The sequence below is a fragment of the Artemia sp. Qi Xiang Cuo genome, chromosome 10 (genome assembly GCF_049724085.1).
Source record: "Artemia sp. Qi Xiang Cuo chromosome 10, ASM4972408v1, whole genome shotgun sequence".
Taxonomy (NCBI): domain Eukaryota; kingdom Metazoa; phylum Arthropoda; class Branchiopoda; order Anostraca; family Artemiidae; genus Artemia; species Artemia sp. Qi Xiang Cuo.
The window spans coordinates 62,283,102-62,299,711 of NC_142803.1; the positions used below are offsets into that span (position 1 = coordinate 62,283,102).

Below are 16,610 nucleotides of genomic sequence, written 5' to 3' on the forward strand. Positions count from 1 at the left end.
GCCTTATCTTACTCGAGGCTGTTTTTGTTCATTGTATTTTTAGACAGTTCATATTATTGACATTTTACTGGCATTAAAGAGTGCATACAGAGGTTTAAGAAGATTGTTGTATCCTCAGTGGTTTGTGCTCAATATTCTCACAACCAATTAGTATATCCCATTAGTTTTTTCAATTTTTTTTAAGTGTTTAGTGTCTTTAGTAATTTTAGTTTCTATAGTAATACAGGTTTGCTTGATTGTTACCAGTGTGATGGATGTAAGAAATGCCTGTTTACATCAAGGTTTTTAAATGAGTTCCAAAGATTTCATACAGGTGAGAAACTGTTTAAAAGATGATTTATGCAAGAAATGCTTGCCGTGGCTGGACTATTTGAACATCGCTCATAGAGTGCCTACAGGTGACAACACTTAAATGGGACTTGTGCAAAAGGGTATTTTCATTTAAGTCAGGTCTGAATTAGCATCTAACAACCTATTCTATAAAAAGCCTCACAGTGTATAGACTACAACAAGCCCTTAAGAAGGATATTGATTTTTATTTAAAAAAAAAAAAACTTGATGAAGAATTAAAGCTGTTCCACGTGGGCTATTCTCACATTTAAATTAGCACTTTGGGTATTTATATAGTTTTCTGGTTGTTTTTTTCGGCAAGTTAAGCTTGTCTTTTCATCCTATGACCAATGTGGAACCACATAAGCCATAAAAGGCAAATCCCTATTTTCCAAAAAAAATCCTCTTAAATTGATAATCTCAAAAGAAACAGAAGTTTACATTGCCCAAAACTGAAATGCATAACAATTAGGATTTTTAAGCAACCAAAAACTTACACAAGAAAGCAAGATACAAGTAGTTGTCAATTGTTTAATTTAGTTCCACAAAAAAAATGAAAATAATCAAGGCTAAAGAAACGGGAACCATGGATTAATTGACAATAACAACTTTGGGGTTCATTGGTCTCTTTTTCTTCTTTAAAAACGATCCTCACTGAATTTCTCTGGTTCAATTAAAAGAAGAACAAAAGAAGCCCCAAGATAAATTTCAGCCACCGATGCACCATTTTGTTCATGACATTATTCGGGATTATATATCTTTGGGTCTACAGACCCAACCGCTCAAAAAAATGAAAAGTATTGTTTTGTCCGTATATAATGTTCGAAAAGATCCAAAAGCTTTGTTTTTGAATTGCTGGGAAAATCAATTTTTCAGTACCTGAGAAATGTTTTGTTTATTGGAAAAAAAAATGATTATCATCCATACAACATTTCAATGCGTTCTGATATTAACCTGTGTTAAAAATTTTACTTTCTGAATTAGTTTAAAATTTGTAAAACTCATGAATCTTGTTTGTGTTTGCTTGCCTAAATTGACCACATAATTTATTTGAGAGAGAGGGGGCCTGAAAAGGATTAAAATTACGTTAACTCACAGCTCTTGGCCAAGATAACTGAAATTTTGAAAAGCTGAAAGACCTTTTTATTTTTCGTGCTGTTTACGTCATGATTTATATGTTCTAAACTTATGCCAACAAATTTATGGTGTATGAAGGCTCTTATGCACTGAAAAAGATATTAAATGAGCAAGTCTTGTAATTTTTTGGTGAACGGTCTAAGAGGGGATCTGATTGAAACTTACCACTGTAAGTTTCTTTGCTAGCTATACCCAGGGTATCTTTGTTGTCCCTAAAAAATTGGCCAAAATTAGAATTCTAAGCAGTTTGAAAGGATCCTCTAGAGTATTTTTTTGTCACGAAGACCTAAAAGAATCATCTATTTATGTCTAAAATCACCTTTTAAATTTATGCATTGCTTGTGAATCTTGTTTCAAGAGGAAGTCTATGTGGAAAAAATTTGAGGTGAAATTTTTTGTTTGTTTTTATGAAGTCCAGTTACTGGCTGGTTATTCAGATCCCTTAAAATTTGACTGGATTTAAGAACCTCCTTTTCTTTTAATTCAAGTTATTAGGATGTAGTTAATTTGGATGCCAGTCTAGGAACAACCCAAGTAGAAAAATTTTCAGAGACAAATGTAGCGTCTCAAATAAAAGGGAGAGAGTTAGGGTCGAAACTCTGCTCTTACCAATTGTGAAAAGTTACCAATTTGTTCTAAACTGTACTGATTTAGAATAAATCCATTAAGCTAAAGATGTAAAATCACTAAAGCTCCAATAACTTCTTATAAATCTTGTTTTATTTATATGGGAACTATTTTTTGCACCAAGTACACTTGTAATCTAAAAATAATGCTGTCACTCTGTAAACATTAGCACTCTGGGAAACAACAGATTTGGGCTTTGAAATAAAATTGGAATGTTTAAACCCACAGCAATAACTCTTATTCTTAGATATAGTTACTTCTAAAGATTGAAGAAGAATGTGTTTTAGCTCTTCGAGAGAATTGAGTGTTGAAAGTGTTTGTTTAACTGATTGTAATAAAAGTTTTACTGGTTGCCGATACTTGGTCTTTTTCTCTGTTTTTCTTATGCGATGCAAAAATCCAAATGTTCTCAAATTCATTTGCTGAGATTAATGGGGTCGTAAAACAAAATTTAAACAGATTTGGACTAAAAATGAGGCATGATAACCTTATTTATCTGTTTTGTATAAGATGAATTTGTAAAAAAAAAAAAAAAAAAAAAAAACAATTTGCAACTTCAAACTATGTACCCAGTTTCCAATGGAATATTTTACACTAGATTACTTTTTTCCAAGAGTTCGAGTCATATCTTGGGTCTAAAATAGTACTGATATAATTTACTGCTTTGTATAAATAACAACTTAATAATTAACAACGCTTTGTTAATTAGTTTGCAACTTTGTCCATCATCATTGGGGCTTTTAGTAGATCATCCTCAGTGATGGCAAAATCATCAGCATAATATATGTCAGCGACCTGAACACCTTTTCCAACCGTCACTCCTGCATCTGTGCTGACAATTCTCTATAATCCAGTCAATTATATAATTGAAAAAGATGGAGAATAGGACATTGTCTTGTTTTACTCCTTAGCGTACAGCGAAATTTTCAGGTAAGGTTTCACCACAAGCCCGTACCTTCGTCTGTATGCCCTCAAAGTATGCTTTCAAAAGCTTTACAAGATGTGAAGGAATTCCATCCTCTTGTAAGATGACCCAGAAAATATCACGCTCAACTGAGTTGAAGGCTGCTATGAAGTCGATGAAGAAAAGGATCAGCGGCAAGCCATGTCTATGGCACTGCTGTAACAGCAGCCTAAGGATAAAAATTTGCTTGGTACAAGAGCCTCCGGTTCGAAAGGCAGCTTGTTCTATTCTCATTCTCTCTTCTCGAGCCTGTTTACATGTATTGAAGAGAAGAATGACAAACAACTTTGCTGCAATATCAGTGAGAATGATTCCACGGTAAATCTGACATTCTGATTTGTCATCCTTTTTGATGAAAGGGAGAAGGATTGAAACTTTTCAGTTCTTCGAGAAATTTTCCGGTTCAGATTTGGTCAATCAATGGTTTGAGTTGGCAACAATGGCAACAATCTGATCAGCAGCTTTATATAGTTCTGGAGGCCGACCCTCTTTACCAGAAGACTTGTGGGTCTTCAGTTAACGAATGGCTTTTTTTATTTCATCAATGTTGGAGGGTTCGAGACAACTTTATAAGGTGCTCAAAGGACCGCTGGAGGAGAAATTTGGAATTCTCTGTGGACAATGTGACGAATTCAAGAGTTCTTGGAAAAGTCCTTTCCATCTTGATACTCTCACCAATAGGTCTATTATGATATGCCCGTCTTTCAGGTGAATGATCTCAGAGACTTGTTGCTTTCTCCGAGTGGCCTGTTTCAGCAATTGATAGAGCTTACGGGTGTCGTGTGCCTTAGACGTGGCTTCCATGGAGTCTGCCCTTTCCTTCCAGTAGTTTTTCCTATCTATACTGTAAGATTTCTAAGCTGTTGCTCTGCGCTTCTTACGCTCTGTCTTAGAGCAAGACGCTTGACATTTTTCGGCTAACTTAATGGTTCCTTCGCTGATCCAGAATTTTCTTTTTGGCTTTGACATCCTAAGGACTTCTTTTGCTGACTCCTGTACTGCTGCAGCAAACTGCTTTCATGTATTCTCTCCAGAACTATAGGGAAGCTCCTCGACGTTTTCTTCATCATTCGCGGTGAACTGAGTGCTAAGCCGGTTTGACACGGTAAGGTGAAACATAGTCTTGGTTCCAGGGTTATTCAAACCAGAAACATATATTCTGGGGGGTATACGAGTTTCTACACCTGGTAGATAACCGAAGCTGAATTCTAGTAATTATTAGGTTGTGATCAGAAGCAGACTTGGAGCCTATGTTAATACCAAGATATGAGTGGGAATCCTGCACAGAACTTTTGAATCTAGACTTGACAAGTAAAAAATCTCTGTGGGCTTAGGTAACTCCGCCATTGGAGTACCACATTATCTTGGTCAAACTCTGGCATTCGAATCCCCAGCAAGAAGAAGGGAGTCTCGGGAGGGAACTTGCGCCAGATTTTGTTTCAGGTTATTATAAAACCTATACTTTGTCACTTTCGTCGTATTTAAGGTCGGGGGCATGCACAGATGAATGTAAGATTAGTCTTTTGCCCTCTAAACTTTACTAAAACAAGTCTTGGACCAGAGTTGTCATCAACTCCTGAATAATACGGCTCATTTGATGAGCTAATAATAGTTGATATGCCGCAATCGGAGATTGGAGTTTCAGACAAACATAGAAAGTCAATTCCATACTATTGCATCTCATTTGCAACTAGTATTTTGGTTGTATCTACATTAATTGGTCGGACGTTCCGCTATCCGATCTTCAAGGGGATTTTACTATCTAGAAATACTCGTCAATTTTTCACCTTCCCTAACTGGAGCGTGTACCGGGGACGCCATATCAAATTTGCAGTTCTTATACTTGGCATTATCATGGATGTTTGTTGGGGATTTATTTGACCAGGAAGTTCCCAGCCTACTGGCACCCTCTACGTGTTCGCCAATGAATCAATAATGATACCGCTTCCACCTCAGAAGGCACTATATGTATATTTTAACACTGCCATTACAGTTAATGTCAATAATGACGCTAAAGGTATTAGGAGGGAACTTATGCACTCAGGTTTTCAAATCGGTCATATAAAGAATATCATAGGCAACACCACTCTATAATAGCTAGAAATATCATTGAAACTTTCAAAAGAGCTAATTCAACTCAAAATTAAAAGTTCTGGTGCCCTTTTTAAGAGTAACAAGAGATTGGAGGGCAAGCAGCCCTTCTCTCAGGCTGATTCTTTTCTCAAACGCATCAAGTCAAAATTTTGAGACAATCATTTTGTTCAGAATAGTAGGGCTGTCCAGCAACAATGTCTTTAGGGATATTAGGCATGTCAACCTCCCGCAATTACACAATTGGTCCCTTATGCTTTAAAACTAAATGTTGCTTTAAAATAAATCAATAGGCATTGTGTTTATGGTTGCCAATAAGACAAATCAGCAATATATCGAGAAAGTGTGCGGGCATTAAGTTGAATTTTTTGGGGATTGTATCATCACTACTTCTGCTCTTACAAGTTAAATAAACAAAAAGAGTCTAAGTGTATCCAGGTTGTCACAGAGCATAGATAGAATCTTTTGGGAATGATATTGAGTTTTATTTTTCAGGTTAACTTCAGAAGCTATAAAATTAAATTAAAAAAATACCGTTCGTGTCACGATTCAAAATTGTTGAAAAAGTTTCTCCTACATAAAAATTGCAACCCATTCTAGTCATGAAAGTGATAGTCAAGCCGAGAGTGATATCGAGCCGGTGATCGAATTTAATATACGTGATCCGAAACCGCATTTCTCGAAGGGTGCTCCGCGTCCTGTCCGGAATTGTCCAATAGTTGCGAAAAATGCTGAAAAGCGACAAGCCTGGTAGGTCATAAGCCCGGATGATCAAAATCATATTGAAGTCCGTAATGTTGCAAGAAAGGATTCTGGATCTGGTGGCGGAAGAGCTAACTACAGAGGTCAGTCGAGGAGAATCAGAGCTGCGTCATCAAAAGATTATTATAGACTTTCATACTTACCTGATGAGGTAGAAACGCTCTTTTTCCTGCCGACACATGACAAGTTAGTTCTAAGTGAATAGTGACAGTGTGGCCATGTTCACCCTATGCGAGTAATCATATGGAATGTCCAGGGTGTGAGAAATAAGGTTGAACAAGTACTGAAGGACCTAGGTGTTATTGATATTATTGCTCTTGTGGAGTCGTGGCATAGTGACGATACAGTGCCTTATTTTGAAGGATACTGGGTAGAAAATGTGGCGCGTAAACCAGCAAAGAATATGAGATATTATGAAAGTATTTTGCTGTTAATTAAGCAAGGTCGTTTCCGTAAACGTTCTCGAATTTCTAGTGTATCGGAGAATATTATATGGGTTCGGATTCATCTTGTTAGTGGTAAAAGATTGATTTTAGGTACCGTGTATATTGCCCCCCAGAATAGTTCGTATGCACCAGAGGTGACATGGAATTTATTAGAGGAGGAGCTTAGGCAATTGCGATCACGTTTTGATAAGGATTATTTTTTGGTGGTGGGGGACTTTAATGCTTATACAGGAATATGTAAGGAGATTCATCAAGTTTCATTTGTTGATATGCCGGACCTGATACCTGATATTTATAAAACATCTAGAAGGGGCAAAGATATTGAAAGAAGGGTTAATTATTGGGGTAAAAGGCTTCTGGAACTGCGTTCAGATAATGCATTAGTGATTGGAAAATATGGAAGATTTGGGAAGGATGGGGAGGAGAGTGAGTTTACCTGTCTGTCGGGGACAAATCCTAGTGTAATTGATTATGTTTTGGTTGGTATTGAGCTCGTGGCCCTGACAGTTGAAGTTGAGGTTCTTAGGGTCGTAGGCTCTGACCGCTTACCAGTTGAGATTAAGCTTTACCTTGGAAGAGGAGTTCCAAGGAATAAAAAAGGCGATAGTCCTCTTAGTAGGGTTACAAAGGATCTTTATTTTCAGGAAAGTTTTTAAAGAGTGAATGGAGTAAAGAGGAGCTGGAGTTGGTAAAAGAGGAGTTTTGGAGGCCTTAAATAATTGAGAAAGTTGAGAGTCTGCACGACGAAACAAGAGATATAGATGAAATTTTGGAAGATTCAGGTTTTGTGATTTATAAGTGTGCTCGTGTGTCAGGGAAACCAAATATGAAAAGGAAAAGTAGTTTTTTTGATGATGAATGTAGTTTTTTTAAAAAGGAGTTGGAGGAGTTATTAGATTTGGTAAATGCTTGCTCTGTAGAGGAAGAAAGGCAGAGTTCGTTTTTATGATTTAAGGGAAGGAGAAGGGAATATAATAGGCTAAAACGGAGGAAAAACTGGAGAAAATTATAGAGGAACAGAAAGAAATAGAGAAGGCTTATATGGTAGGGGATACAAAGTAATTTTGGTCAGGAATAAGGCAGGAGAATAGACAAGGAAAAGGTTAATTACAAATCCCTGAAGCTAATACTTGGCCTAGTTTTCTTGAGAGTATAGATGAAGATTCTAGTGGCCTTGGTAGTGAAGAATCAAGTGTTGCTCCGCAGTTTCTGATGAAAGAAGAAGATTATGAGTTAGTGAAGGAGGTAACCTCAGATAAGGTAGGAAAGTAGTTAAGAAGTTGAAGGGAGTATCAGGGCCAGGAATAGATGGTATACCAAAAGTTTTGTTAAAGAGGTTTCTTGGTGGTTTTTTTTTGCTAGTTTTAGCAAATATTTTTAATAGAATTATAAGTAGTGGTGTATGGCCTTCCCTATGGAAAGTATCGATTATGGTACCTCTATTTAAGACAGGTAGTCCTAGTGCTCATGATAGCTATAGGTTGAAAGCATTAGCGCCTGCACTTTGTAAAATTATAGAAAAGATTTTGGACAATCAGTTGAATGAATGGTTGGAGGGTTATAAGAGGAGCAGGGGGTTTTCACGAAAGGGTATAGTACGTCTGATAGAGCATTTGTGTTAAGTGCACTGATAGAGAAGTATCGATCAGGTAGAAATAAGCTGTATGTTGGGATTCTAGACTTAAGAAAGGCATTCGACAATGTAGATAGAGCTCTCCTTGAAAAGTGTTTAAGAGATGTAGGTCTACCTCTAAGTTTAACTTTTTCGTTTATTTGTTGGTATGTATTCTGGGACTAGGTCTATGGTCAGGGTTGCAGGTTCGGGATTTTCCAGGCTATTTGACCTTAAGAAAAGAGTGAAGCAGGGCAGCGCCATGTCCCTGAGACTGTTTGGTTTGTTTTTGAATGATATGGTGGAGTTTCTGGAAAAAAATGGGCTTCAAAGCTGTGTCTTGGAAAAATTAATTTTTCGGTGTTATTATTTGCGGATGACACTGCATTGCTTGCGAAGTCGGCAAGGGAGCTTCGGATATTACTTGATTTAATTGAGGAATATTTACAATTGAAAAAGTTACAGCTTAACTTTATGAAAACTAAAGTGATCAAAATTCAGCACCAGGGTAGGATGAGGTAAACATCAAATGGCTCATTGAATCACCCCATACCTTTTGTAATAAACTTCTTGAAGTATGCAATATGGCATACAGAGAAGGGAAATTCCCTATTTTCTGGAAAATTGCCGAGTACACACGAGTAGATCATCAGCAAATTCTCAAGTTTTTGACTGACTTCTAAGTTTTAATTCTGAAATATGCAGTGTGAATAAAAGAGGACTTATGACAGTTCTTTGTGGGAGACCATCTTTAACTTGTTTTCTTGAACAAAGTGCCATTCATCTGAACTTGAAAAGAACGATCACAACGTAGATCACCTATCATTGGTACCACTATAGATGGAAAATTTTTTATGATTCATAACTTCTAGTAACTTTTTGTATTTAACGTTTTAATAAGCATCTGTCCAATCACAGCCAAACTCACCATCCTGAAAAGCCTCTGCTCTGTCTGTTTCAATTCTGGTTATGTTGTCCATTGCACTGTGACCCTTTCTAAAACCTGTTTGGGATTAAGGTATCGTTTGATTGACTTCTGCAAACTATTCTAATCTTTTTAGAATTATACGTTCAAATATCTTGCCCATGGTGGGGAGGACTGATTTTGGTCTGTAAGATATTGGGTTATCGGGTGGTTTCCCAGGTTCGAGGATTGGGTGAGTAAGGGCAATAAGGACATAGAAAAGTTAAAAATAAAGCTTAGTAAGCAAATCTGACAATTTTTACTTTTTAGTTACGTGTTGCCTCCTCCTCAATACCTTGCTCTTAACGCTAAAACTTTTAGTACTTTTGAAAAAACCTTCTTATTGTTCCAATTAAACCAAACTAGTGTTTTAGAAGTCCTTCTAAAAGAATTGGGCCCAAATTAAAACTTTTAGTAGCGTAAAGAACGAGCTTTTGAGGAGGAGCTAACCCCCTTCATATACATAATAATTTCTGTTCGTTTTAAGTTTTAATGTTGCTCCTTACGTCTGGTTGGAAAAACTTGTTTTTTTATTTAAATTCTAATAATTTTTTAAATAATCCCAAGATATCTGGGCAACCTCCCCGGAGAAAGACCCTTATCACGGATATATCCTCTAGACAATTTAATGCCGGTGAAAATTTACCCAAGCAATTACCCTTAACAACCCAGCGCGTAAAACTGAAACGGAAAAGAGAAAGCAAGAAATATAAAAAAATTGCATAGGAATTCTGTAAAATTCCCCCAGTGTTAAATGTCTAGGGCAACTAGGGGGCCTAGTTGCCCTTCAGTCTTTTTGGTCACTTAAAAATGGCACTAAAACTTTTGATTTCCGTTTGAATGAGCCCCCTCACAATACTCTAGGATCACGGGTCCGATATGATCAACACTGAAAAAAAAACCCAAAGAAACAAGCACCCGAAATTCCGCTTTTTTAGAGTTTCGCTTACTATTGAGCCAGGTCGCTCCTTACTTACAGTTTGTTACCACGACCTGTTTGATAATAAAACCTACAAAACCACTTTCAAGCGAAAATTAAAAATGTTCATAAAATACTACAAAAACGGTTAGGAAAACACCTGCACATTGGAATACGATAAAATAAAAGTTCCATCTTAAGATTCAGTCCCTTTGTCCTATTTTCGTCCAATAAAATAATATCCAATATATTTCAATAAACAGAAACACAATGTTTCAGATGTACCTTTATTGTTAGAACAGTTGGATTCCTGGGTGTTGTATTCAAATTTACATGGTCCTGATATGCTAGGTAAATTGATCAAAGAAACATCTTCACATTTTGGTAACAAACTATGGTTCGGAAAATGTGAGGGCTTCTTGCTGCGACCTGGTAAAGCATCTTCAACTTCTAAAACAAAATTTAAATTAAACAGACATAAAAAAATTTAAAACTTGAGCTCACTAAGCAAATATGACAGCTTTTACTTTTTAGTTATGTGTTGCCTCCTCCTCAACACCTTTCTCTTTACGTTAAAGTTTTTAGTACTTTTGAAAAAACCTTCTTATTGGTCAAATTAAACGGACATAGTGTTTTAGAACTTTTTCTTAAGGACTTGGGACAAAATCAAAACTTTAGTGTAAAGAGCGAGGTGTTGAGGAGAGGACAAGCCCCTTCATAAACGAAATAAACTCTGTTCATTTTAAGTTTCAATGTTGCTCCTTACTTCCAGTTGGAAAAACTTCTTTTTTTTTAATTTAATATCTAACTATTTTATAGATAATCCCAGGAAATCTGGGCCACCTCCAAAGAGAAATACCCTCCCCATGGATATATCATATAGAAAATTTAATTCGGGTGAAAATTAAACCATTCAATTACCCTTAACCACTCAGAGCGTAAAATTGAGACGTAAAAGAGAAAGCAAAAGAAAAAGATAATTGTATAGGAATTCTGGCAAATTCCCCCAATGTATATTTCCTTTGACAAGTTCACCCCCGGAAACTTCCCTCTCCATGGAAAGTTCCCCCTGATAAAACCCCCAGCATTTAATTCGTCTTGTCACCCTAAAATGTATGCATGCTTCCAATAATAAATAGAACGCGTAAACATTAGATAATTTTTATAACTTATAAACTTTTCTCTGGGGGCTGTGGGATCATGTTAAATCTAAAGTAATGGTTATTCAGCCTTTCAGCTGTGATGAATACAATTGCTATTTCAAAATTTTTATCGGGCGATTTGGGGGAAAAAGGGAGTTGTGGAGGGGACCTAGTTGCCCTCCAATCTTTCTGATCACTCAAAAAGAGCACTAGAACTTTTGATTTCCGTTTGAATGAGCCCTCTCAAGGTACTCTAGGATCGATACGGTACTAGGGTGATCGATACGACCACAACTACAAATAAAACAGGCACCCATGAACTTTTTTCTGGCAAAAAATACAAAATTCTGCATTTTTGCAGATAGCAGCTTGAAACCTCAACAACAAGTTCTCTGATACGCTGAACCTCATGGTGTGATTTTCATTAAGATTCAATGACTATTAGGGGGTGTTTTCCCCTTTTTTCGAAAATAAGGAAAATTTTGTCAGGATCGTAGCCATTGATTGGTAAGACTAAACTTAACGCATTTTATATATTTGAAATCAGCATAAAAATGCAATTCTTTTGATGTATCTATTGGTATCAAAATTACATTTTTAGAGTTTCGGTTACTATTGAGCCGCGTCACTCCTTAATTACAGTTCGTTACCACGAACTGTTTGAAAATAAAACCTATCAAACCACTTTCAAGTAAAATTTTAAAAAGTTCATAAAAGGCAATAAACACGGTTTGGCATACACCTGCACATTGGACTCAGATGAAACACAAGTTCCATCTTAAGATTAAGTCCCTTTGTCCTATTTTTGTCGAATAAAATATTATTCAATACGTTTAAATTAACAAAAACACAATGTTTGAGATGTACCTTCATTGTTAGAATATTTGGATTCCTGGGTGTCGTATTCAAATTTACATGGTCCTGAAATGCTATGTAAATTAAGCAAAGGAACATCTTCCCGCTTCGGTGACAAATGATGAATTGGAAAATGAAAGGGCTTCTCGCTGTCACCTGATAAAGCATCTTCAACTTCTAAAAGGAAATTCTAAATCAAACAGACATAGAAACATTAAAAGTAAAGCTTATTAAACAAAGCTGGCAGCTTTTCTTTTTAAATAGGCTATGCTTAAAAATTTGGATATACAGACATAAAATATATACATAAAATCAGCTGTATAGGTAGGTTTTTTTTCCCAAATTATTTTGTAAATCTACTTTTCATAAGTCAAAAGAAAACAAGAAACATTCAAGAAATGTCCCTAACATAGAACGAATTAAAACCTGAAATTCATAATATAGAACAAGCTGCTGGATAAGTGTAGTTGCCTTAAATTAACCAAAAATCATATAACAAAAAATAATCAGATAACACAGCCCCCCCCAGAACCTGGGGGCAAGTGTTGTAATTTATGCCCCCTGGGCATATAAGGTTTTAATGGAAGAGATAGGAGTACAAACTTCAGAGGGGGCTCATTTATAAATCTGAATTTTTAGTTCTTTTTTTGAGTCAAAAGTGATCTGATGGTAACTACCCCCCCCCTCCCAAACCAACCATCTTTTTCCCAAATCCATCTGCCAATTTTTTGTGATTTTAATTTTATCCAAAATAGACCAAAGATCATACAGTAAAAACTCAGGGGTTTACACCCCCCTCCCCCGAGCCCGGGGTATATAAAGTTTTTATGGAAGGAATGATCATATAGCTTCGTCAGGCGCTCTTCCTATTGGAAATTGAAAGTTCTAGTTCTCTTTTTTAAAAACAAAAGGGACCAGAGGGCAACTAGCCCCCCTGTCTTCTTTACCTTAAAGTTATCCGATCAAATTTTTGAAATAGCCACTTTGTTAAAATAAGTCAAAAGATCAGTTAACAAAAACTCGTGTCAACACAAACCCATAGAGCCCTGGGACAAGTGTTTCATGTTATATCCAGGGGGCATATAAGGTGCTTATGCAAGGGTTTTGAAAATATTTCAAAGATCAGATAAGCCAAACCCCCACCACAACTCAAAAAACTTATAAAAGATATTTTACTCCATAGCCCAAGCAAGCTGACCCCGGGCCTTCTCTTTATGGCCCGACCCCCCCCCCAAAAAAAAACTTATTAACGAGTTTTTATTTAAAAAATAATGGCAACTCACCCCTTGCCCTCCATGGCCTGACCCCCCCCCCCCCACACACACACACAAAAAAAGAACTATTAACGATATTTTATTCCAAGACTTGGTAGCTGACACCTGGTCCTCCATGGCCCAAAACCCCTCCCTCGCCCCAAAAATTATTAATGATAAATCATGGGAACTGATCCCTGACCCTCCATCCCTCTGGTCCATTTATTCAGGTCAACTGAAAAAAAAAATTAAAGCTTAACAATCACAAAAAATAGACAATTAAAAGTAAAAAAAAAAAAAAAATACCACTGAATCAGGGTTTTCTGCATTAGTTCCCAAAACATAAAATACAAAATATAGTCTCACAAAGTTTAGCAGCTGATTTCAACTAACTTTATTCATCTCTTACTTGTATTATGATTAGATATTCCCATCTGAGCCCCCATAGCTACCCCTGATGTGTTGGAAATATTTCGTTCATCATCCCTGGACAGAAAAAAGACTGACAGAAAATTTTTCTCCAAGACAATTAATTGTCTCACCAAACTTAAAAATTAAAGCTAATAAATTGAATTTGACTGTGTTTTGCTCCAAAAAGAAGCCACTATTATCACCACTCAGCTTTTAATCGTTAAATCAAAGTACAAATGCAGTTAATTTTTTTTTCTTAGCATCACGTAATGAGCAGGGAGAAAAAAAACGGATAATTATTTTCTAAAACAAAGTAGCTTTTCTTTTATTCAGACATTAACTGTAAAACTTACCGTTTTTAATGAAACAATCCTCAGAAACTGTGTTGGGATCGCACATTTTCAGAAATTGTGACTAGTCTATGAAAGATCTTGGAACGGAGTTAATGCAAATTATGAGAAATACAATACTATCATTAAAACTTCGATACTACACAGATTTAAGTCAGGAGAGTCCTAAAATACAAAAGATATGAGGATTGATAACGAAGAATTACTTTTAACCACTGTAGAGCAGATTTTATCTTCATACAGTTGAAAGAAAACTCAACTCCTTCAACAGTCAAAGCCATTACAAATTTGATTATTATTTTTTTTAGAGGGTGCTAAAATACTAAAACTGTCTTTTTGATGTAACTAAATTTAAAGTGTAGTTGTGGATTTTAAGTTATAGTAAAATTTCACAGTAAAAAAGCAAAATACAGCTGTTAGTAAATTTATCAATCCGAAATTTAGAAAATTTGGTTTACTTAACGAAATGAAAGCTTTATTCATGGTTTTAATACTTTAAACACATTAAAGTGTAGGCCTATTATGTACATCTTATGTTTGTCCAAGCAATTTAAATTCTAATCTGAAGTGAAACTCAAGTATTTGCAAAATATTTCTAGAAAAATAAGTCTTTTGTCTTTTAATATAGGCTAAACTAAAATGTAACAACATTTTCCTAAAATATTACTGAGAAATTAATCGATTGTTTGACTAAGGATCTTCCTGGGACCCACTTATGCCAAGGTCTAAATTTGGCTTAAATTACTCTTGTAGCCAAATATTGTTTCATCTTTACCAATTTATTATGAAATCAATTTCACTCTTTCACTAAAACTCTTTAATTACACTTAAAGGTGATATTTAAATGTAAAACAAAACAAAAATATCCCTATTCAATATGTTTTCTATATATCATGGTTACAGTGACAGCTGTAACATAATAACGAGCAAACCCAACCAAAAGTAAAAAAATACATTCTTTTTAGTTTAGTCCAAAAGTCAATTTGTTTTATTCAAATAGTTATTCAGAGGGTCAGAGACCTTCCGTCATTTATCCTACTCGCCTTATTGTGAGCGATTTGAAAATTTATTCTGAGCTTCATTTAAAAAGGCAGGGGAATGCTAAAATGCTTCAATTTGCGTTCTTTTAGTTTTCGATTTAGTTTCTGTTTTGGGTTTATTTTTTAACTGCGCTTATCCAAATAACTTGAAGACTATTATTCTTATAAATTATTAAATTTATTATTATTTTATTTCTTAAAATCTTATAAATTTATTGTTCTGCAAAATCAATCTGTTTTCCGCAAAACAAAATATGTCGTAACTGTGGGTTATGCCAAGAGCTGTCATTTACATCTTCCTCCACTTGTCGCATCTTCATGTCACCTTTGGGATAGCTGTTTGTGCCTCGCAATATTCCTTCCAAATTCAAGCTTCCGATTTGTTTTTAGAACCCTTTAGAGAGCAAGTGACGTAATGTAAAAGGCCAATCCGATTCATTTGGAAATTGTGGAGATGACAATGCAATTCGACCAAACAAACAGCAACCTCCAAAAAATCACCTTTGTAGGCTACTATTTCCTCTCTTTCCTTTTTACTTTTAATAGATCTAATAGAAAGAATTCACTTTCGTCAACCAGTAGTGATTGATATAATTGTCCTAGAACAAGTGATAACCCTGCAAACAAAACTCTTGATGAGGTCAAAGCTACCAAAAGCCAATGGAATGCAGCTAAACTAGCAAATAGAAAAAATCCATTTAAGTTATAATTCATAAGTTTGTTCATGTTTATTAACCTTCAAGATTTAGTTAAGGGTGATGGACCTGGGATTTTGTGACCTTTTTTGGTTGTTCAAGTAAATATAGTCTTCACTTTTAATAGATCCCCCTTATCCACTGAATATTGAGAGACCCATTGTTTGCACTATAGACATTCGCTTTCGTTTTATTCTTCGGTAATAACATCAGAGCTGGAAGTTGTTTTATAATGTGGGTTCTAATTACTTAATAATTTAGTTCTTTTTGTGGGTTTAGTTGTTGTTTTACAGTGTTATATTTAAAAACAAGTGTAGTTTTTTCTCTCTTACCTTAAAATTTTTTTTTTTGGCTTTTCGGTTTTTTCCGTTTAAACTCCTGGACGTGGGGCCAAAATATTTGGGATTTTTTAAATTAAAATGTTGTTTTGTTTTTATTTTTTGTTTACTTGGTTGAAAAGAAAACCAGTTTTTCTTGCTTAATTTTTTGTAAATAGAAAAGCAGTGTGGTCTAGAAAATTATTTACATCTAGCCTAGAGGTGGCAAAAGACCAAATAAATTTTATTGTTTTTGAACTTAGCAAAAAAAAACAGAGCATTTTAATTACGTAAAAAAAGTCTTTAGAAAAGTGTAAGTAAATAAAATAATTCCAAAATCGTTTTGTTTCAAGCACCATTTAAATACATATGATGAAGTTAATCACACGAGAAAGGTAGATTTACTAAATTTAAATTATTTGTTGAAAGATAAACGTTTCCAGAGGTCACAAATTGTAAAAGAAATAGAATTGTTTTTTAATATCCTCTGCGTTTTTTTTAATACCTATGACTTCAATAAAATTATATCAATTTTCAAAAATTCTTTTGAACATGTTTTATGATTATCTAGAAAAAGATTAAACCAGAATTTTTTTGCAATTGAAATGGGAACATGAAAAATAAAAAATATGACTGTATAAACCTAAACATTTCCCGGGCCCAAGTATGATTAATTTAAGCAAAAGGGAGGTAAC

The 16,610-nt window shown here is 35.2% G+C and overlaps 1 protein-coding gene across 1 annotated transcript in view; it reads right to left on the reverse strand.

Moving 5' to 3' along the window:
* The window catches only part of LOC148948006 (uncharacterized), an 88,792-nt gene extending 74,722 nt beyond the window's left edge, over nucleotides 1–14,070 (reverse strand). The window contains exons 1-2 of the mRNA XM_089096064.1: nucleotides 13,867–14,070; nucleotides 10,138–10,302 (exon numbers count right to left, since the gene is read on the reverse strand). Of these exons, the coding sequence (XP_088952190.1) occupies nucleotides 10,138–10,302; nucleotides 13,867–13,912 (211 nt within the window). The 5' untranslated portion in view covers nucleotides 13,913–14,070. The remainder of the gene's footprint in view (nucleotides 1–10,137; nucleotides 10,303–13,866) is intronic.
* Between the last annotated feature and the right edge of the window lie 2,540 nt (nucleotides 14,071–16,610).